Source organism: Apostichopus japonicus, chromosome 19 (genome assembly GCF_037975245.1).
Source record: "Apostichopus japonicus isolate 1M-3 chromosome 19, ASM3797524v1, whole genome shotgun sequence".
NCBI lineage: Eukaryota > Metazoa > Echinodermata > Holothuroidea > Aspidochirotida > Stichopodidae > Apostichopus > Apostichopus japonicus.
In genome coordinates, this window is record NC_092579.1 from 20,213,472 (window position 1) to 20,237,133 (window position 23,662).

General features: G+C 36.1%; 2 protein-coding genes across 9 annotated transcripts in view; one reads left to right on the forward strand and one right to left on the reverse strand.

The window, feature by feature from the left end:
• The window catches only part of LOC139960303 (casein kinase I-like), a 51,328-nt gene extending 32,689 nt beyond the window's left edge, over nucleotides 1-18,639 (reverse strand). For 5 of the 8 annotated variants that reach the window (XM_071958585.1, XM_071958579.1, XM_071958586.1 and 2 more), the window contains exons 1-4: nucleotides 18,499-18,639; nucleotides 16,956-17,040; nucleotides 11,363-11,473; nucleotides 10-158 (exon numbers count right to left, since the gene is read on the reverse strand). In XM_071958585.1, the coding sequence (XP_071814686.1) occupies nucleotides 10-158; nucleotides 11,363-11,473; nucleotides 16,956-17,031 (336 nt within the window). In that variant the 5' untranslated portion in view covers nucleotides 17,032-17,040; nucleotides 18,499-18,639. Of the gene's footprint in view, nucleotides 1-9; nucleotides 159-11,362; nucleotides 11,474-16,955; nucleotides 17,041-18,139; nucleotides 18,428-18,498 lie in introns of those variants that run through there. The other 3 variants (XM_071958581.1, XM_071958582.1, XM_071958580.1) reach the window with 3 other exon arrangements.
• A 31-nt stretch (nucleotides 18,640-18,670) lies between these two features.
• LOC139960305 (small ribosomal subunit protein uS7m-like) lies at nucleotides 18,671-23,657 on the forward strand. Its single transcript, XM_071958590.1, has 6 exons — nucleotides 18,671-18,810; nucleotides 19,801-19,962; nucleotides 20,952-21,015; nucleotides 21,534-21,701; nucleotides 22,105-22,242; nucleotides 22,738-23,657. The coding sequence occupies exons 1-6, from the start codon at nucleotides 18,743-18,745 to the stop codon at nucleotides 22,816-22,818; spliced, it is 681 nt and encodes a 226-aa protein (XP_071814691.1). The 5' UTR covers nucleotides 18,671-18,742; the 3' UTR covers nucleotides 22,819-23,657.
• Nucleotides 23,658-23,662: the final 5 nt, after the last annotated feature.

Sequence of the window (23,662 nt, forward strand, 5' to 3'; positions counted from 1 at the left end):
CATACTTACCAATTGATCTGCTAAAAGCAAGACAGTCTTGAGACTGAATTTTCTCGTACAAAAATTAAAAAGATCTTCTAAACTTGGCCCCAAAAGCTCCATTACCATGACGTTATAGTCTCCCTCTGCACCGCACCATTTGACTGTTGGTATACCAACTGATAAAATAAACAAGAGAAAAGACAAGATAAACCTTATATATATATATGTATTGAAGTTAAATCTATTATAAAGTGGTCCTGATTGAAATCTATAGAAAAAACAGTACTTAATACTACTGGGGAAAGTGGGATGGGGGAAAGGGGCTATGGAAGGAAGGGGTGGAGAAGTGGGAAGGTGGATAGGAAAGGATGATGGGATGCAGATTTCATCACAAAAGAATAAAAGTACTGTCAGGACTGTAAGAGGAAAGAACTACCTGAAAAAAACACTGTCTTTCTTACACTCTTCAAACTTGCATCACAAATGATGAAATTAACAGGCCTGCATAAACTTGAAAGGTTTGCAGCAGGTGGTAAAATTAATATGCTTTTATATACATAAGTTGTGGGACCCAATCATTTTCTGTACTGGATTAAACTGATTAATAATAACATACAGCAGCAACCGTTCAGAGCAATAAAAGTTGTATTTAACCATGTCACAGATCTCCTCTTCCTTACCAAAATGTTGTGTACAATTTTGTGTACAAATGTGTACAGTATGAATACGAAATGGCTTAATTGGACAGAACCACACAAAGTTTCAAATCAATGTAAACTTGAAACTTAAAAGTGATAAGTGCCTGGCAATGTAGAATTATGTTGTGAACTACTACTAATTCCCTCAAGTCAAACAATATACCAAGTGAGCAGTGATACAGTACTATATATCCCTTTTCATCACCAGCTATATAGAAATCCAAGATAACACTTGACTTGTAAGTATATATCAATCAATTTTAATATCTAGCAATATATTAACTGAGGAGCTTTTCTATCATGTTACCCCTGAGAGGAAGTGCCATCCTCTGACAAGCTGTCAAATCTGTTATTCGATACTTTACATACTGTAAATACAAGTGTACATACAAGTGTACATACATACATACATACATACATACATACATACATACATACATACATACATACATACATACATACATACATACATACATACATACATACATACATACATACAAAGAATGTACTATGACCCTTAACAACAGTCAGGCTATGGAAACTACAAGGTAAAAGGATGTTGGTTTCAGTCTTGTTAATTGCAGGTTGATGTCTTTTAACATGTCCCATGAAATGACTCATACCTGTGCTTACACAATTTGTGAACAGAGTTACACGCCTTAGTCTGTCTCCTAGGTTACTGAAGCAGCAATGTACTGTATACACATGCCAATAGTGCTTGAACACATGTACACAATCGAGGAACACTGTGGCATTTCAGCCAGAATCACTGTGGAAATCTTTTGCGCAATTCCAAGGAATTTCACAAAGTTTTGGGAAATGAAAGAAATTTTGGAATACGTACAAACAGTGGTTAGATCGAGGATGTAAGCACAACCAAAATAAAATATATATTGTATGAAAAATTCAAAAGTCCTTAATTAAAGTGAATGGAAAAGACAGACAGACAGACAGACAAAGTCACCTATTGTTCAACATGTGAAAATTAGCTGACTAGTGAATGTCCTCAGCCCCAACCCATGGATAACATGCACTTGAACTTTTACTGGATACTAGATATTTCCTTTCATTGAAAACATATAAAGTTTAAACATATTGATTCCCAGTACTTTACTGGTCTGGTAATTTATGAGCTTAAATACTTACCTGCCTTCAATCTACCCATCTACTTTCTTCACCTAACCTACTAAATTTGAAATGTTTTAGTTGCCGTCCAAACTCTTCCCCCTCCCCCCCCCCAAAAAAAAAACTCACGCCCAGTCCTGACTCTCCACTCTCTAACTTAGTTCCTGGTCTACCCCTTCAGAACATCTCTTAAATTATAAATAAGCTTACTGAAGTTATTTTGCATTCCCTTCATTTCCAGATTCTACCAAACCTCTTCTGATTAAACTTCATCCTTTCATAAAAATCTACCTATATTGTATGATGAGAACTCATCATCATATCGCTAGAATTCCTGTAACACACATTCTACAAAACACTGCTAATTTATGCACTCTCTGTTAAATCTACTGTACATCAATATCATCCAGCATCCAAAAATGGTACATATATACACATCAAATTTGTGTTGATTTTGTGGATCACTGGAGGCACAGGTATTGCAAGGGTCTTACCAATTGTTTGTAAGCAAGATACAGTAGATCAGAGTATGTATGCATGCTGTATGAAGGAAATCCCCTGATTCGAATCGCTACAGTAATTCTTCCATCAAAACCTTAATACTAAGATGGATGAGTGAGATTTATGCTTTATTTCAATGTGAGTGTGACTACTACATACATGGGCTTACCCTGGAACTATTTATGTCAGCATTACAAAGAGAGAAGGGAAACTTAATAGCCAAATATATGTGGGTGGGTAAAAGTCTCTTAGCCAATATATACACCCGAGTCAATAACAACTGGGTCCCACTGAACAATAGCCTATTGTCTTTCTGTTTGTCTTAGGTGGTCAACAAGTTCTGTTGCTAACCAATGGGTATTGTATTTGCTGGTACAATAACTGTTGGATACTTGCATTGAGTTCAGCAACCAGTAATTTGTACCACAAGCACATGTGCTGCAATGCACACTTTGCAAATGACGTCACAATCATTAACCTATATATGTATGTAGAAAATTTGTATTTTTTGTGTCAAATCAACAGCAAAAACCCCAACACTGCTGCTCTGTCAATCAATGATATGAAAGTTACGCTAATGTTCAACAACCCTGGCCATCTCTCCACACCCCCCCCCCACTCACCGCATCCCTCCCCCCTCAACAACCTCAATCTCAAACCCAAAAGCTATATCACCAATGGTGCTGGCATTTGTATATACTATACTCTGGAAGATGGCTATGAACTGTGATATTACAGTAGATAAGAGGAAAGATAAGAGGAACTCCAGAGGACATCCAGAGGTTGTTAATAGAGCTACTACTATAATTTAAAAACATAACAGTACAAGCAGTTTTAAATCTACATATCTTTATATGAAAAAGGTAATTAGTAAATCACATGGAAGGCTCTTTGAGGTCAGGGTTGTATCCTCCTCAGCTTTTCTGTTCTGGTGTTGCTAATATACTATTTATATTGTTTTATAATTTCTAATACACTGATAAGATTTTATTGCATGTTGAACAATACAAAGTTCATATTTTCAAGTGAAACAATATCGTACTAACTATTGTGCCTGGCATAACAACTAAGTAATATTCCTGTCTTCAGGAATATACATAATAATACTGCAGCCACCACACACAGTCTCTTCATGCTCAGCATCAAATAAATTACTGTCCAAAACACAATTCCTTCCACCCATTATAAATAAAACACACAGGAACTGAACTGAACTAAACAGTAGGGTGAAGGGTCAGATCATTGCAAATGCATACACTGTAGATGTAGGGTAGATTGTAGAAGATAGTTCATTGTACTGTCCCACATTATAGTTAGATTTACTGATGAATTAAAGGGTGTGCCTGCAATCTACCAATCATCATCTCCAGGTGAAATCAATAGTTCATTGTACTGTCCCAAATTATATGTGTAAAAGTAAGTGGGCCTGACATTTCGATCCTAGCAGGATCTTCTTCAGAGGCTGAATGACAAGTAGTTGACATAATTATAGTTAGGTATACTGATGAATTAAAGGATGTGCCTTCAATCTACCAAGCATCCTCGCCTGTGAAATCAATACATTAATGTACAAAATACAGTAGGACTATTCCAAGTACACACATGTATATACTTCATATCACTCCCTGTGCAGCACTGAAAACTGTGCACTGCTAGAATTCTATGAAAATGAGTATATATAAAGATTGAAATATTCTGACAACCAAGAAGAAACCACATTGTGAAAGTCACTTTCACACACAAATTCATTTCTAAAAGTAATGATTAACATAATCATAATAAAAAAATTAAAAATTCTCGGACCGGTGTAGTAATGTCGGATCTGTGTAGTAATTTCTCAACCGGGTAACAGCGATGATGGTTGGATACTGCTGTAACCGGGTGCTCGGTGCAAACAACGAGTGATATATATATCTTAACCTATAATTAATAGACACAAACTTCAGGGAAACATTAGATGAACGGTCCCATTATCGACACCACCCAAACTATTTTCGTCAGCAACATCCAAATATTTCCAAAGTAACACTAACATATTGCCACACTTCCTGTACATCCCAAGGTTTTCGATGTGTCAGTAGGTATGTGCTGGTAGAGATAGGGTATAGTGTAACTGTAGGTCTTGGTCTTTTTTTGTACTCTATAGTACTGTATTTGTCACTTGCCAGGTAATGTTTTAGCAGCATCAAGTAATGTATGGAGGAGAGAGACCAAGCTGCCAGTATGTACAGTAGTAGTTGTGTCTACATACATGTACTAGTATACATGTAGACATGTATAGACACCCATTCATTCAAGGGGACAAATGCATTTAGACAAGGAGAAGGACCTCAAATCAACATATTAGTTTCTTCTAAAATTGTGGTTTCTCTAAATAATTCAGTGGTTAAGGTCAGAAATTTGTGATGGCAAATTAAATGACAAGAAAACTTCATTTGACTACCTTAACAGGCATTACAACACAATACTGTATCTCTAGTCATACACTTCAAATTAAATCACCAAAAGCCATGAAAAACTATACACATTTGGCAGCAACTAGCTTTGCTAAATATAAAAATCCCCTCTCTCAAATTTTGCAAGTGTTACTACACTGTTTGAAACAGCATGGCAACACCCAAATTCACTTATTGCATATCATTGCAAATTCAAAGAAAAGTCCAGGTCAAAATTGATTTTTGATATGTTACAGAGGAACATAACCTAAGCATACTAGTGAAATTTGCATTCAATTCCGATGTACCGTGACCGTTTTTGAGAAATTGACAGTTGAAGTTACCTGATATTCTACAAAAGTGAACTTGAAGCAAACAGGTGTGATGTCATGTTTCACACTGACAAATAATGTTTTGTTTTTTCTATATTTTTCAGTCTATTGATTTGACCTTGGATTGGATAGGGTTACTAGTTTCATCTAAAGGGGATGTGAAGTTTACGAACTACCAATACCTATGGTACATTTACATTAAGGATGCATCCAATTGTGGAGTATAAAATTAAACGTAAATTTTAAAGGAAAACAAAACATTGTTTATCAGTGTGCAACAATGACGTCACAGCTGTTTGCTCCAAGTTCACTTTGGTATGAAAGGTGGCAACTTCAACTGTCAATATCACAAAAACGCTACATAGGAATTGAATGCAAATTTCACCAGAATGCTTAGATTATGTTCCTCTTTAACAAATAAAAAATGAAATTTGACCTGGACTATTCTTTTAAGCACAATTTGTAAAACCATATACTACAGTATTCCCAGCTTTCCCAAAATAGGCCGACAGTACCAATCGGGGAATAAACTGTAATTAAGTGTACAATAAATCAACAAATTACACTATCCTATGTCTAGGTTTCTGTGGATTGCTTTCATCATAAACTGACTGATAGTGCTACTAATGTTCTATGAAGCTAAACCATACGCATCTTCACACTACTACAGTGTAGTATTTTTGTATCAGTAGATTACCGTAGAGTAAAATTAATTGACTACTGTACCTGCCACTACGATAAATAGAAACTCAAATCTTCCTTGACTTTTACTGCAAAACTATGCAGAGCTATCCTATTGTACTGTATTATGTATGAACAGTAAACATAAAGGCTGTGCATTAATTAAATATTTCTCATTACGGTCTTCACTTGATTTAGATTCTCTAGGTTGTCCCTAGACTACACGTTGTTGCAGCATCATCATCACAGAGATGTAGATTTCATGCCAGTCTTTGTCCTCAAGATTACTATCTCACATGCCATGCAATACTTATATGTAAGTCTGTACACAACATCATGCATAAACTGTATACAATATATATCATAGTTAAGCTGTCACTGCATTAATAACAAGCACCAGAGCCCCCACAACACAAGAGTCATAACTGAAATTCTCCAGCAGAAGCATTCCTGAAGCTTCTCTGTAGCTCTCTATCATCATCTATCTGCAATGTGTAAAACTCCGGCAGGCAGTCCAACAGTCATTTGCACTAGTAGCTAATATTTTACACTTGATATCAATGATAAGGTATTTCAGGTCAGTTTAACGTGGGGCTTTCTTTTCCCAACTGGCAGTGGAAGAAAATAACAGTGATTCATTTCTTGTGAAAGCAGAACACCAAATGTTGACTGATGTTGTGTGAGGAGGGAGGGTCAGAGTGTAGCTTGGAAACAGGATGAAAGGGGTTGTTGGCCATGTCCTACTGTGTAAATTGAACAGGACTGTGTGGTTGATATATGTTATAGAGGTTACTGTATATCAGAGCTACAGTGCGATAAACTGTATGAAACTAACTAGTGTCAACAGTGCTCATGGGGGAAACAAATTCAGAAAACAAATGGCTGTAGTTTTTTTTTTTTTTCAAGGGATTTCCAGGGAATGTGCTGTAGTTGTGAAACACAATTTATGGCATTATTGTCCAGAATTATTCTTTGAGAATCTGAATCAAAAGTTTGCAAATCATGGAAATGAGAACAGGCATCTGCCCAATTGTATTCCATAGACAGAAAGTCTGTAATATCTGTGAAAAGTTAGTTCAATCGTCCTACCACAGTTTGTGCATTGTTAATTTTGGTATGGTCGACTACGGTCTGACTTATGTAGAGCAATTTCTTTTTAATTTGAATCTAAATTGACTAGAACAGTACTTCTATCATGTAGGCTACAGTATACAGTAGGTGAGGATATCCACAGTGTTCTTATTTGAAATCAAATTATATTGAACCATGTACTGAATAAACAGTATGATGAACAAACTTTTTGACTTCCATATGAAATGTGACACAGTTTTTAAAAACTAAAATGGAGGGAGAAGGAAATGTAACTTGCACAACGTTTTTTCTTAGAATGTTCTATTACCCATTAAAACTACTATTGGCCAGGCAACAACAGCTTGCTGTCAAAGCTTGTTAGAAAAAATTTAACTGAAAAAGATGCCAATTTCTTTTCTTTTGAATTGCCAAAAAGTCAGAAGTTCAATGTTCCTTTGTTACAGACTTAAGTTAAGGTCACTGGAACCAGAGCGTTGCAGCCGTCACTACCACACAAATCCAAGTCAGTCATATAAATAGCTGTTCATTCATACTTAGTAAAGATTCCTAAATCCTATTAGTCCATTCAGGTCAGCTGACCATGGTTAATCCTGTCAGTAACGCACGGTAAAATTACGGGGCATCACTTTAATAAATCTTTGGTTATATGTAACCAAAAATGTTTTGTTTTATGATTTTTCCCCCACACAAATGGTAGTGTATGAATGAACGGGGTTAATCAACGGTCTAGCGTGCGTTACTCACATGATTAATGCACTCCGGGTGTTAATGCTATCGCTGGATGCACTCAGGCTCCGCCCTCGTGCATCGCTTGCATTATACCCCGATCGTGCATTAATCCTGTGAGTAACGCACGCTAGACCGTTGATTAACCCCTTATTTAACAGTACTTATCAACCATTGTGAGACCTGTCTTTTTAAACTATAATTGCTATTATTACAAACACAATAGCTTCTGATATTTAATACAAGTGGTTACCTTTGCAAAGTTCCCACACCCACCAAAATTTACCAACAGAAAGACAACATATTTATTCCAACTGTACAAAGCAGACCATCAATGGTGAAAAGTTTCCTACAGTATATACAGGGCTAGTGACCCTTTGTGCTTAAGTTTGTACAATGTATAATATTATTTTACAGTACCACGGAGACAGCATGGTAACAAATCAAGGTATGATCATGGAAAGGAGAGACTATCAACAAAAAGAATACTGCAGCAGAACTTGATACAAATGTCCAGTAAGAACAGGGGTAGGCAACCTTTTTGAATGAATGGGCCAGATATAAGGAGCGAAAAATTGACTGGGCCGCAACTAACCAACGACCTGCTGTTGATTTCAAACCATTGATTCCGAGGACTTTTCAAGCAATAGGTGTGTGTACTTAATCTGTATTCACAAAAACATAATGTCAATACAGTACAGTTGATAATTAATGGGGATAATAGGCGTACCTGACAGCATCATTAGTGCCGACAAATTCTAAGCAACTTGCTCGTTTTTTGTGATGATGTAAAATAGATTGATTTTTTTTCTTTTTCTTGAGACATCTCACGGGCCGTCTACCCCAGAATTAGAATTATCCATCTAAAGAAGGACACCTTTCTTTATCCCAAGTTCCTTTAATGTCAATGTTTTCAACTTAACTTGAACATTCATATGGAGTGTACATATCAAAAAGTCAAGCTTCCATAACAGCCTTTGGCCATGATAAACTAGATACCATACAAATGTTGGTTAGTAAAGTAGAACTGAACAATAAATGGTGAGCATTTGGCAATTTATTTTTATTTTATTCAAACCTTTTCTTGCCTGTGGGTTATTTATAGCTAATCTTTACCCAAGGTCCTATTGGAAATAGATAGTTAAGCTAGTAAAACAGGTTAAGACGAAGAAACAAGTATACAGGTTAAAAAGAACAGGAAAACATCAAACTTGTAAAAAGCAAAACCACAACTAGTAATAGAAGGTGAGATGCCATGAGCGATAATTCCCAACGGAGTGACTTCTGCAATGTACTGTACATGTGTTATAGCTGTAGCTCTCAAACCAGAGACTGACAGAGTGACTGAACAATTGTACAATATCATTTAGTCAGTATCAGGAGCTAGATTTAGTTACATTGCAAAACAAGAAAGCCAGTTGGCTTTGTGATTCCTTGCCATAAAATTTATTGAAAATTCAAAATACTGTAACAGTCTGACTAATGTAGAGCAAATGAGTTAAATTTTGTTAAAGAATTAAACTGTGAGAACCTGAAAATTTGTAAAAATCCCCTGTGGGCATCAACCATGTCATTCACTCATAAGGATTTTTACAGTGTAGAATTTAAAACCAAAATGTTTCAATATCCATAAAGAACAGTCTTCCTATGTGAAATATAGGTCTACAACATTTTACACACTTTGAGCTAGCAAATCCATTTAAATAGTTGTTCAGAGTTACACCACATTGTTTATATAATGTGGCCGGTTCCCCACCATTTGAGATAACATTTGACCCCTTGAAGCTCAGAGGTGAAAACTGATAGGAGGTTTAAAAGCATGTTTAAAGCAAGAGTGTGAACTCTGAAGCAGATTACATTACCTGGATGCCAGGCATGTTTCGTTGCAGACCAAATAGAGCCCTTCACAGTTCTCACTAAAACTGAACTGAATTTGACCAAACAATGTTGCCAAAAGAAAATCATTGGACAACTCACAGACTAATTGTAGCTTTAATTTGGAGTTATCATGTTTAAATGTTTTCAGACTTTGATGCCTGTTGACCTCATGTGACCTTTGAGGCTTTGACCTCTCCCAATTTCGTTAGTGTTTTTGCGCTCACCTAAATTTTCAAACTGTGACCTCTCTTGACCCAGATAAACACATGCAAGCACACACACACACCAACCATAAGATTCCTTGAAATCAATGGTTCAGATATTATTTGATTCTGAATGTTTTACGTTGCAAAACTTGCTTTGTATTTTCTCTTTGAAGTATCCAATCTAAACTTCAAAGTAATATATGAACCAGGTCAAGAATTAACAAAATAGTACAGATAATATTACAAATTTCTGCTAGATTCTAAACAATAGACTTCTGCAAATTGACCTTTAGTGAACAGAAATAGACGGTGAGATCTTACAAGATTCCATCCACTTGGTTGGGTCAAATTATACTTTCATTCTGAATGCCTCAGCAAGGTATTTTATGGCCTCTTTCCATCTGTCAATATTACTGCACAAGAAGTGATGTTAAGTGCCAATTAATAATGTACAGGAAGTCCACAAAACTACTAACCTTATTAACACAATTTGTAACAATATGTAACAAAGTTCTCCGACAAATATGACAAGCATCTGATGGTTACAGCCTTCAAGGCCTCTTCAAACCCAATGTTTTGAAAGTATTTTAAAACTTTGTTCGAACCCTCTAAAGATAACACACAAATGAACGTTTTTCTCTATTTCTTTTCATAATTTGAATGTAAGCAACATTTGGCAAAACCTGGATAGATCTATTAAGATAAACTTTATATTAGCTATGCAGTGACTCAAACATGCGTTAAACAAGCAAGCACATGTGACTTGACGGCATCACATTCAAACTTGCTGAAGTACATACATGTATGAAGTACATACATGTATGGCAAGTTAATATAAAAGTGTTGCTTCAAAACCTGCCTGATTTTGATAACCTATCATGGATTACACCAGAGCAAGCCTAAGTGTATGTAGTGAATCTATGAAAAGCCTTCTCTGGGCTTTAATGCAATTGGGAAAATCTCTCAATATATACTTATTGTACCTGACACTCCAAGAAGTTTGGAAAATACAGTATAATATTCTGGTTATTTCGTTGCATGATGGACGGTTGTGTACCTTATTGTTCCATGGATACTCCGCATAATTCACATTGTTTGATGCCTTATCATTCAGAAACTTAAGACTGTCGTCGAATGGCCATCTGTTTCCAGCGTCTTTTATGATGCATGCACAATTCAGTACTTATCTTACATTAACAGTAAGTGAAAGGCTTGGGGACTTAAACCCAACAACTGCAGTTAATAAATTAACTATTTAATAATAAAGCAAGGTTACCAGTATTCTTCTTGAAATATGCTGGCAAAAAATTGGAAATGTCTTTATAAGTAATACATATCGTCTGTGCACACTGAATTTTGACGTTTCCATACCTTTGTGAATACTCTATTATATATACGTTGTGCATTTCTGTGTATGTAGAATTTGTATCCATTTTGAAAATCCAGTAGCTTCACATGATGAAAAAAAGGGAAGGGTGGGGGGATATTGAAATTCATAGAAAAGGTTTCATTCTTCTAGAAGCAAACTATAAGTTCACATTTCAGAGGGATCTCCTCCAACTGTTGCCTTACAATATTGTTTCTTTTGGAACTGAACCTCTCTTTTTGAAACCGTACGTTTTCCATTCGTCCCTAATTTAAACAAAAAAGACCCGAGACGGTCTGTAAATATCTTGTAAGAAAAAAAATAAACTCAAGTGACTTACCACCACCTTGCATCATTCTGTAAAATTTGCTTTCTATATGGAGCTGTGGATGCTTTGTCTTGACACATTCTAACTTAATTGCTACCTCCTCTGCATTTGAAATATGAGTACCTGTCAAAGAATGAAAGTCAAAAAATCATATCAAAAGGGAAAAGAAAAAGAGAAGGAGAATATATAAGCGAGTAAACATAAAAGTATTAATTAAATCTTGGATCTGAACAAAAGACAGTAGGGAAGGGTTACTCATAATAATTTGGAAACACCATAAAACCGATGTTTGGACATATGAAAGGTGCTGTAATTACTTATTCTTCTTATCAGGAAACTTTGACAAATTGATTGATAAAATGAAACTTGATTTTAATGAAGCTATATCAAGTGAATAGCTTGTGGCACACCCATTAAATTAATCATAATAAGTTCTATGCCATAACGATAGTTATATTTTTTGTATGTAGGGCAATAAGATATTCCGAGAAGAGATGCCCTGAATGGTTGACAGACTGATGTATCGAGTTCTTAGAGGCCATCAGTCTTGTCACTTCTAGAGGCTTACAACATTTAATGGTGTTGTCTGAAATGTTGTGACCATGATATCATCCACGGGCACTGACAATATTAAACTGAAGATATGAAAATATCTCCATGCAAGTACAGTTAATGCTTTGAAGGTGACAAAGTTAACAATTAAAATCAATGTCCACATTAGTTCATATTACAAATTTCAATATGTTAGATTCTGCATAAAACTCAAAAACCAATCTAATTACTGACAATGGACTTTGTACCGCACAAAGAAAAAAAAAAAACCAAATATTCAAGCATGCATGCAGTACTGTATGTGGTTAGATGAGACCAATTTAAGACTTGTTCATCAAGTCTACTGTGTGAAGAAACATTAAAACTGTCATAACTCCCAAAATGAAGTCAGATTTTTCCCAAACTGTTCTTGGAAAGTTGTCCATTAATACTTACAGTACTTAAATCTCTTTCACATAAAGTACAGTAGTGCTGACGGTTGGGTTCATTTCTCTGTTAAATTCTTCAAAGTTTTACATGAATGTGTTTTATTCTTAAATATGTGCAGTGATAACTAAAGTGCCATTTCTCCTGAGCTATTCAATTATGTCCATTTATTTGTTCGCCATTTACGTCCAGCTTTTCCATAACAAACCTAACCATGCTTTTCTCAAACTAGTAAACAGTAATGGCACTAATATGCCCACACACACACTTTTTTTCACACCATATGGACCATATATTAGCAGTTACACAATGACTCATTCAATTGTGAAAATTTTGTTATTGCAGAAAATTCTATCCTGGTAGCACTAATCTGGAATATATACAAACACTAAATTGATACAAAACAACACTGACATTTCACAAATTTCCTTGACCACTTGAGAAAATGAAATTTGACAAGCCCAGATTAATGAACTACATTGTTTAGGGGATTTTAATTTTATTGTAAAATATATCAATTTTACTGAAATCAATGCATTAGGCTGTCCACTGTACGATACAAGCTGTACAGCACTGACCCCTATACAGTAGATCAGCAACAAAAAGCTCTCTGTGGCTAGTCTTTGTTCAATGTTACACCAATTTCCCACCGATTTTTACACCCTTGACTTGTTACTCAATGGGTGACGAGTCAGAACAGGGGTTGTCTGAATGGGACTGTGGGTTGCTGTAAAAGAATGGGTGGGATTTTCTGTTCTTTGTGATTATCAAAATCATTTGTTGTCAAGATTTTCTTTGTGCTTGTTTTTCTCTTCTTCTTTTTAATAGTGGCACAGTCTATATTTTCTTTGTGTTTTAATATGAAGAAAATATCATCTCTTTGAAGATAAAGCATTGTATACTGTAGACAGCTGGTTGGATTCAGGTATTGTTATCCAGAGATATTTTAGCTCCTTTAATAACAATCAAATCAAAGCAGCTCACACACACGTTTCTTTCACACGTACAGGATACAGGTGACCTCCTGTGAATACTGGCACTTATGACATTGACAAGCTGATTCAATCCTTGTACTACTGTATGTAATACTCTGTAGGTTCTTCCAATCAGTGCCAACACTGCACACAGTTTGTCCTCACTAGCCTACTACTGTAAGGCCTACAGATTAATGCAATCATGCCTTCTACTGCATAGATCTCACAGTGACAGACAGACCTGTCTGTCTAATATAGTATCTCCTGAGGTCAAGCTAAAATCAATTGTCTGACCACAAGCACTATAGTACAGTAAACCTTGGATTATCCCGCCCCCAAAAAAGATGGGTGGTGCTGTGGCTGAGTGGATAAGGCGAGGGCATTTGAAGCAATGAGGCTTAGTAATAGGGAGGTTCATGTTCGATTCCTGGCCGGGTCATAGTAAGGTGGGTTTTCCATCCAAGAGCAATCTACGGTTTTCCCCATCTGAAATCACTTTCTAAATTTAAAATATTCCAAATTTAAGTTAAAATGTTGGATTGGAAGCGACCCGACGCGTAAGTTGTATTCCGTTTAAGCCCTTGCGGATTTCTCCCACATTTGTGGTCGCTGAAGCGTTGTTAAATAACTGCTGATTATTATATTATTTATATATATATTTTCTATCAGGCTTCTCCCAGATCTCTGATACATTCCCAGTAATCATGATTAAACATTTTATTCTCTGTGCATTCTCGTCACTAGTCCAGTACTTAAATATTCCATAAACAAATACAACACTTTCCCCTGTAAACTCAACGACAAATGACCTGTGGTAACGTTTTTCTTTAATTACAGACACTATCGAACAAAATTCTAGTTTCCATACATGTCCTGTGATTGTAGGCGAAAGGCTAGCCTTCAAGATGTGAAGACGATTGGTTAATAGCATGTTTACATACAAATCATTTACTTCACTTCTACACGGTGTAAATTTTTCCATAAACAAAGTTCTCTATCTTCAGAAATAATTTTTCTCCCATTTCACTCCTGTCTGCATCCATACAAAATCTTGCTACAGCACAGGGTAGGATCAAAACTTTGAGTCACCATGCTTTTAAATAACTATCAAAATAGGTCTAATTACTGTAATATATGTTTCTTTGCTAACACAAGATGCCAAAAGATTACGAAAATTGATGGTAAATTAATCCACATTAACACAACAGTTTTCTGATTACTTACAGTAGCTTCACAGTTCGATGCAGCGTTTAATGTTTAGTCAGTATTTGACAAAAATTTGATTATGTGTAAATTAGTGTATATCTGAAGCCTTTCATTCTGTTGAGCTTGAAAGTGGAGTCACTGGTTATCAAAATCATTGACACACATACAGTCAAATGTTTGACACTGCACATCGAAACAACTCCCGGAAGTGCAGCCTCTATACTGTAGCAAGAAAGATTGATATTTTGTGAGCTAAGAAGCTCAGCTAAATTATTCCTCTACAGTATCAAAGGTTTCCTTTGCAATAACTCATCTACAGTATCACAATCAGATTATCAGTAAATCTTGTTTTTGTTAGCTGAATTCTTTTCATGTAAATCCAAACATATGCCTAAAATATGTTTTTTTTTTTTTAAATCATGTTATCCACACTGTCTGGACTTATTATCGAACATGACACATGGGGAACACAAATTTATGAAACAGGGAGAAATTGCCTTCATGACATTTTTAAATAGGCAAGGAATATCATTAGGGGAGAATGCTGTCAGGGTATGTGATCTCTAGAGGAATTTGCAGTTATTGTGGGAGAGTCTGGTCATCCTCTAAATGGCCAGATTACTGAACATTTTTATTCCATGCATCTATACACAGAAGTACCAATGATATAGACATGAACTGATAACTGCGGAACTCGTTTTGCTTGGGTGTCGGACCATGTTGCATATTAATATTAGTTTTCATTATATAGATTTTGTAGAAATTTCTAGACGGGCTTGCTTGTTTCATGTTGTTTTACAGTGGTTTGCTTTCTATGTCTTTGGGTAGGCCTATTTCACCTATGCCTTTAGATACTTATATATGCGAAGTATATATATGCGCTGTAACTTTTACCACAAATGAGCAATATTCTGCTTAGGGATGTACTAGTGCTTTTAGGAGATACTAGTTACTTATTGCTGTCCAGATGTTTAAGTGTTTATTGTGTAGTCACAGTTGCAACAACACTTAGTAATGGGGGTGGGTGGAAGGGGACAGACCAGGTTAAGGGGATAATTGATGTAGCAATGTCTACCATACTTAGCACCCTTCAACATTTAATTAGACAATGTATATCAAAGAATAACATTTCTTCTAAACTTTCTGAGTCTTTATTAATACTGTTTAACTTGCAAACAGTCACTGTACAAAGACTATGTACACAATAAACACAGTAAATACTAGTGAGAGTAAAAGCACTTTTCATTTATCTTTTCCACATTAAAGAACATGTTGTATGTACACTCACTGACTGGCCTTACGTATAGCCAGACTTTTCTTCATATCCACTGAACAAACTTGTCTGGATAATCTAGTGCTTTCAAACCAGCAATTTCAGCAGGCTTAGTTATTCCATACCACCTTTTCTATGAGAACATTAATGTAATACTACACGCAAGATTCTAAAGTTTTGATCATTGTTGACATTGATCGAGGTACATGCACTAATGATTGTCGAAGAACACAAAGTATATGAAATTCATCCAAGCATCACATTGGAATCATAGTGATTACCACGCTTCAGACTATGACCTCTGTTGAACTTTGATCTTCACAAAACAGAATAGGGTTCTTGTACACACTATTAGGTGGAGCTATATGATTGAAGTTCATCAAACTTTACTTTGGAGTCATTGTAAAAGGTCTTTCAGACCAAACTTTCTGTGATGCTTCAGTACAGAACTAACGAAATTTCCATTACAGATATTTTCATGCTAAAAACAGCCAATGATGTTTTTCCAAATTTCCCATGATTTGATTGGCTAATAATCCCACACCTATTGTCTGCAAACATTCATGCATCTTCAGTGCTCAATGAACACAAAGTATGTTGTTCAACTGCAACTACTTGTAATGTTATTTTACCCTGTGGAGAGATAGCGACGGTTGTGGTATAGGCTATCATATGTGTGCACTGAAATATCATAAAGTTAGGCCTTGTTTTCAAATGTTTCGACAACAAGCACTCATGGTACAATGCTAAAATTGTTTCTGAGACTATCACTTAATATTTGAATCATTTTTTTTATCACAAATTGTTTTGAGTTGAGACATTCTATGAATTTTGTGGGAAGCGAACATCTCTGATACTGAACATGATTTGAAAATGATATGGAACCACTGTCTAGAAAAGAGAACAACTTAATGTTAAGGCTGGTAATGCTTATCTCATGGATGATCATTATACAGAATCATATAAGAATGCCACATAACTCACACTAGAAACATTCACATGATATTTTCAAGATAATTGACTACGGAAAGGAATCTGTTGGAAAGCGTAGCAAAGTCATAGGAACGAAAACAACAGAGGGCTAACTGTCATTGTGGAAATGCTACAAACTTCAGTATAGTTAAAGTAGTGGTTGCTATGCATAGTACTACACAAACTGAAGTCTCTTACTCACCAAGGTATATATCACCAAAAGATCCACTGCCAATCTTTCGACCAAGGCGGTACTTATTGCCCACTCGTAGCTCCATCACCAGAACCTAACAAAGAAAGGCTGATACGTCTCAAAATTACATATGATGATCATTCTGTACTATACTTAGGGGGCAACAATGTCTTATTCCACCACATTTCAGGTCTTTGTTAAATAAGTAGGTAAAGAACACTATGAACAAACAAAGCTGTTCTGAAGTAGTTACATATAACTTTGGTACACTAGCTCAACTACATGCAATACACTGTAATTTGAGCCTAGTAATTTTTTTTTTCACATGTACATCAGTCTTTGTTTAAGAGATGTTAGTCTAACATTACAATTGAGATTTCAGTAATAAATGGGGGCTGCTTGATACTCCTACTGTTTCATCTGTAATATTAAGTGGGATATTATGGTTACGACTACAAAAGGCATACATAACATCACATTAGAAATGATTAATCACTGAGCTTTGTGCCACAATGTCAATTGAAAACAGTCTCTAGTCAACAAAAAGGGGAAATTCTTCTTGCCAAGGGCAAACAGGAGGGGGTATTTATTCAGGCATCACTGTGTTTTCACTGCAGTAAAAAGATTTTTTTCTGTGACATAATTAATAGTACGTTTAAAAAGGTATTTCAGGTAACACAATTGACCTCAATCAGTTCTTGGTGAATAGACTTCACTGTGCAATAATGATTTCACATAAATAGGGTCCTGCAATCATTGCAAAACAAAAAGAAAACAAAGTTTAATCATCTTGTAGTGTGTGATATTGTTAAAGAATAACTCCATTCCAAATCTGCTAAAATTCAGAACTAAAATATAAAGGTTGTAATACTTATTTATAGCCTACTGCTTCCTCCAAAAGTAGCATAGCCTTTACAGTGTACATCATATTTTAAGCTAGGCCTAGCCTAAACATGTTTACACATGCATAGGCTTGGTCTTATAATGAACTAGGTTAGTAAGGTGTAGGCTAAAGAGATACGTCAGGGGGATCTAACTAACAATTCAATCTGCTAAGTTGAGTGTTCACGGAAGCCTAGGCTAAAGTCTGTCTATAAAGCCTAACTCAGCAGTAGTACTTCTACTAGTACGTAAGTATGCATATTGTGGAGTGTAATTCTTAGTCTAGTATTTTTATCTCTACATTAACATACCAACTTACTGGAACCCTCTGGTTGTGAACCACTTACTTCCTTCAAGGTGGCCAAAATCTGCTAGTTATTGGTCTTGTGATTGTACCTACGGGTTATCTATATATCTGGGCATTGTTAAAACGCACCACCAAATTACTAATTGCAAAGAAAAGGAGCTAGGAGTGTATTGTCTTTGAAAGGATGTCAAACAAGCTTGAGTGTACAGTGCTACTGCTAGTACAACAACACTATAGAGAGCGGTAGACTAACCTGAATAGGTTATAATCACTGATCAGATCCTCAGACTATACAACAGCTGACTAGACTACGTACGTAATATCCCCTCCCAAAACAAGATCACCTAGTAACTGTTACCTCACCTTTCCCTTAATCTTTTCCACCTGTAAAATTCCACATATAGATGGAAGAGTTTCCTCTCAACTTCATTTAAGTCTTCTGTATTCTCATTGGGACGTTTTCTAGGAAGATGGGCAAGATTTGCTAGAATGAGATGAACTGTTCGTCCGTTTCGCCATCTTTGGGCAGACTAAGCTATGACGACCAGACTAGTCATATCATTTATCATTGGTTGGCAACAGAAAAACCCGTATGTAAATAAACAAAATGGCGCTGCCCATGGGAAGAGTAATAAGCTTTGCTTATCAGAAAACGTGCAAACTGTGCTCTCCATGGTATGTTTACACTTCCCGTCTACTTAACCATAAAACAGAGGTTACGCTTTTCACCTATATCTAGGCCTATGGGTGTTAACATGAAATGCAGCCGTGCAACAATTTCGCGTTCCTAACGCTTGGCATAAGCGGTGTAGCTGTAAGGGTTGCGCCTAAGCTAGTGTGTTTAGTGTAGGCTAACGTTAGGTCTACATTGACAAGTAACAGTTAGCCTAGGTCAAAGGACTTGGGAATGAAGTGAATGAAGATTCATGTGGGAATATTTTCCAAATGGCGTGGGGCCTTCACTTTCATTATGATATTTGGTTACACTAGTAGGATGGTGACTTCGAAGTTCGGCCACTTAAGACTTAAAACACCCCAAAACTAAATCTTCTGGTATAAATCATTTGAAAATATACTTCATATGGTGGGAGAATTTTGTTATAGTACGATACACGGCCAAACTTTCTTTCCTGCAAACTGTTTTCACGTTGTTTTCCAAGAAGATTCTTTGTGATTGTGGAACTGGTATTTCTTGCTAGAGTATTGCGAAGTTCGGACACGCAACCCACAGTGTGGCGCTGGTAAAAATTGGTGGCGTAGTTGCTCTTTCAGTAATTATAACAGACTTCATAGATCTTCGTCATTTTATTGACAAATATGTAAGTAATTTCTTGCACACGGGTCATTTTGGAGAGAAAATAACTGTAGCTTCGTACTTTTTGGTGAAATTTGGGTCTTCCTGTAGGTTTTCATGGTGAAAATCGTGTATTTCTTAGGGTGCCCGAACTTCGCAGTATGGCGAACTTCGCAATACTGACTATACTAGCATGTTTCTAGCCATGTAAACTTCTTCCAGGGTGTAATTGCAATGTACCAGGTATAGAGTATCCATTACTTGGATGTTATGGAAACCAAGATTGCAGGTAATGAAAAATTTGGTTATATACTCAACAGTTTCTGGTTAATCAACCCATCCTACTCTTTTCCCATTTCTTCAATTTCTAGTGCTGCAAAACTTTGGTATAGTATATATACTCCAAAGTATGTGGAGCCAGCAGTAAAGACGGATCAGTTTGAAGATGGTAAACTTCCCTTTGATGTTAGTACTCCAGTGAAAGCAGCTCCTTTATGGTCTACCTCATCCTTCACACATGACCCTCTTTTACTGTAAGTATGTTATCAGAACGATCCCCCTAACCTTCGGTGGTGTTTTGATATCTGCAAAATTGATGAAACTAATAAGCAGGATGATATTTGAATCTAATAATTTCAAATTTAAGCAATTGCATCACAAGACAGAGATATAAGTTCACTTTGTTTTTTATCATACATATGTGTATGGATCCCCATTCAGGACTTAGTTTGGTATTTGCACCAGCCACCAGGGGTAAGCTAGCAGTTAGGAGGGGAGAACAGGGGAGAGGTTGTGCTATCACTGGTACATGAGTAATTAAAGGGTAAAATTATGCAACTTCCTCTTAGTCTTACAGTGTGATATAAGATCAATAAAAAGAGTAACAAATTAAAAGTAAGAAAGTTACATTAGAAATTTCAGGTATCCCAGCTGTTCTGTAAATTGAGTTGCTTCCTGATATCTTACAATGTCCTAGAAAAGAGCTAAAATGCACTTTGGTATCTACCAACTCTATCATTTGAAATTCCAAATGAGGGGATAGGAAAGCATTGTGCCTGTAGTATTGTAGCTTACATGTTTCATTGGCCCTGTTCTCTCCTTTTGTCATTCGAGTATTATTTGGAGATCGAAGGAGGTATTTGTTTCACCCTCCAAGATGCATACGTGCAGAATTTAACTGTGATTGATATAGGGTATGAATCAATCTCATGTAAATGGTTCCCATTTTGCATCAGAACAGCACAGTAAATATTAACGAGTCACAAATCCATACCAATATGGCTACAGAGGATTTGCCACTGGCAGGTCTGAAATCACTTTGAGTAAGACCAGTTTGTTAATTGCAGACTGTAGTGTTTGCTACTACACAGAAGAAAGTGACAATTCAATACAAAGTAAGAAGGTTTATCATATATGTATTTGCTTCAATATCACCTATATTTACTATTGTGCACTTTCATTGTGCCTTTTGTATGGTTCTCTTATCTGTTTCTTTTCCTTTCTCTTACATTTTCCATTTCAGAAAATTTGTTAATATTATCCAAAAGAAAGGAGAGAAAGAATTAGCAAGTTCTTTAATTCGAAAGGTACTGTAACCTTGTCATTTCATGCAGCGTTTCATTTTATTCAGTTACTTGTGTGGTTTTGCTTGTATTTGTAAATGTTACAATTTATACCATGGTATCCACCAGACAGTGTTCTCACATGGGTACAGATCACTGACATTAGTAAGTGGAGGTCAAAGGTCATGTGGAATGGAAGTCTAAAAAGTATTCTTTTTACAAAAATTTGAGTTGGAAATCTTGGGAACATCCACTGTATCTACTGTACTGTATATCATATCTTTAAGCTTATATATCTGAAGTTTTTGCAAACCTATAGGTAAGGAAAGTTTTGGCAAAAGTTTTTGCAAACCTATAGGTAAGGATTAGCTGTTGGCATTATTGGATCTGTACCTGTGCACAACATAGTGATTCCAAGGGTCTTAAATTAACTGAACTTTGTTGGTATGGGGTTTTTTCCGCATACACTCAGCCTAGCATAGATCTACAAATGTTGCATCACAAAATCTAAATGTCTAATCGTTTCCTTTTACCTCCCTCAGACATTTGAGCTGATAAAACTTCGCCAAGTTGAGAAAATAAATACAGCATCGCCAGATGAACCTGTAGATGTAGAAGCTAACCCGGAACAAATATTTTATTCTGCAATCGAGAACTGCAAACCTATCCTTGGTCTCCAAAATGTGGAAAGAGGGGGACGTACTTACCAGGTGAGACTCATTAATTTGTAACTCTGAGAGGTTTTTTTTCATCGTGTATGACATAGGGTAGTCATCGTTAAAAGTGGTCGGACCGGTCTGTTTTGATCATCATTCTCCATACTACTTATATAATGTGTTACTGGGAACCAGTGGTTGTACCTGGACCAAATGGAAGAGTGTAAAGCAGTTTGTAGGTATAGAGATTAGGGGGGGTGCAGATTTTTTCTCCCAAAACAAAGTTAGTAACATATATCTGCTAACAGTACAAATTCTGATCCTGTGGATTTGGAGATATATGTGATGAATACAGCAAATTTTAGACATAAATTTCAATGGCACTCGTGAGGAAGCATTGAAAACCTTTTTCCAGCTCTATACAATTTTATTTATTCCCACTTCATTCATTTTCAAGGTGCCAACACCACTGAAGGAGAATCGTAGACGATTTCTGGCCATGAAGTGGCTGATAGAAGCAGCGAATACCAAGGACCCAACCATTCCTTTCTATCAACAATTAGCCGATGAACTTTTGAACGCTCACCAAAACACAGTAAGTGGTTTTTTATAGATGGGTCTGAAAGCAAGTGTTAATTGTCCATATGTTATCCCACATGAGCAATGATTCAAATAACAAACCTTTATATTAGTTTTGTTTGTTGGCTATTTTTGTATTTGTTTGTTTCAACGAAAATGTAAAGGCATTAAACTGATGAGTCGCATTATGTGCTTATCCCATCACAACAATACTTCCGATGCCTACCGTTGCCTCAAAGAGAAATACCGAGTTTCGTAAAAAGTTGACGTGCTTAGAGATCAGCATTGACAGTTTCAAACACCCATACCTACTGTATAATATTCCAACACTTAAAAAGTGTAGCAAGAAATTGGTAGTTTCTTCTTCAACATATACTCCTGTATTTGTTTTTTAGCAGCAGGTGATTATTTGACTTCAAATTATATCCTAACCTTGAAGCTTAAGAGTACAGAAGCTGGTTCTTGCTTGAGAAATTAAACTTATTTTTACTTTTGGCATTCTATCACTCAGGGTGCTGTCATCAAGAGAAAACGTGATCTACACAAGCAGTGTGAGGCAAACAGAGCCTACGCCCACTTTAGATGGTGGTAACGAAGGTGAATTAGAAAAGGCATTTGGCGATTAACATCAACCGGCTCCCACATTGGTGAACCTTGAACAACTCCCGTGATTGCAGTTATAATATATGATGAGGTTTGGAGAAGGATGCATTGCTTGCGATGTCAAGACTTTTACTTGCTAGAAGAATATTGCTCTCCATCTCAACGAAGAAGGGATAAATGTAGGCTAGCAAATGTTATCAGGCAACCAAGTGTTGTACCCACATTGTTTAGCACCTCCTCTTCCCATGAAGCTCCTTTTCATATTGAAATAAGGATAGATAATATGGAAGAAATTAAATATGGCATATATTTAATAAATAGCATTTAACCATTGACATGTTTATGTCATGTCTGTAATAAAATTAATGTTACACAAACAATTCAGCCCCTCTCCCTACTCCCATTTCCCAACTCTGCTTCTTTGACACCCGATTTCTTGGCTAAGGTGATCATTCATTTCTCCATACAGAACCAATATCCTTCATGGTCCACAAATCTAACAAAAATGGTTATTGGTAAACACCACATAAATTACATTTTGGAAATTAAACTCTGTAACCACTGTTTTGTGTTAAAGAAAAACATTGTGGCAATTCTTCAAAGTGACTCAGGTCCAAGCCGTGTGTACTGTTGGTGTCCATCTCCTCATATGTTGTGCAAAATAAACCGGATACAAAAATAGTAAGAGACAATAAGAGAGAGATATTTAGTATCTGGCATTTTTTTTATTCACATTTACATATATAATGCTGTACACATACTATCTCTGAATTTTTCAGAAACCTGTACGAGAAATTTTGAATAAAGTGAATATACTTCGACAAAAAATATTG

Excerpts from the sequence above, each read along its gene's own strand:
- LOC139960305 (XM_071958590.1), top strand. The coding sequence starts at position 18,743 with ATGGCGCTGCCCATGGGAAGAGTAATAAGCTTTGCTTATCAGAAAACG. Across the intron at positions 21,016-21,533 it reads CAAGTTCTTTAATTCGAAAG|ACATTTGAGCTGATAAAACT; the intron begins GTACTGTAACCT and ends TACCTCCCTCAG. Across the intron at positions 21,702-22,104 it reads GAGGGGGACGTACTTACCAG|GTGCCAACACCACTGAAGGA; the intron begins GTGAGACTCATT and ends TTCATTTTCAAG.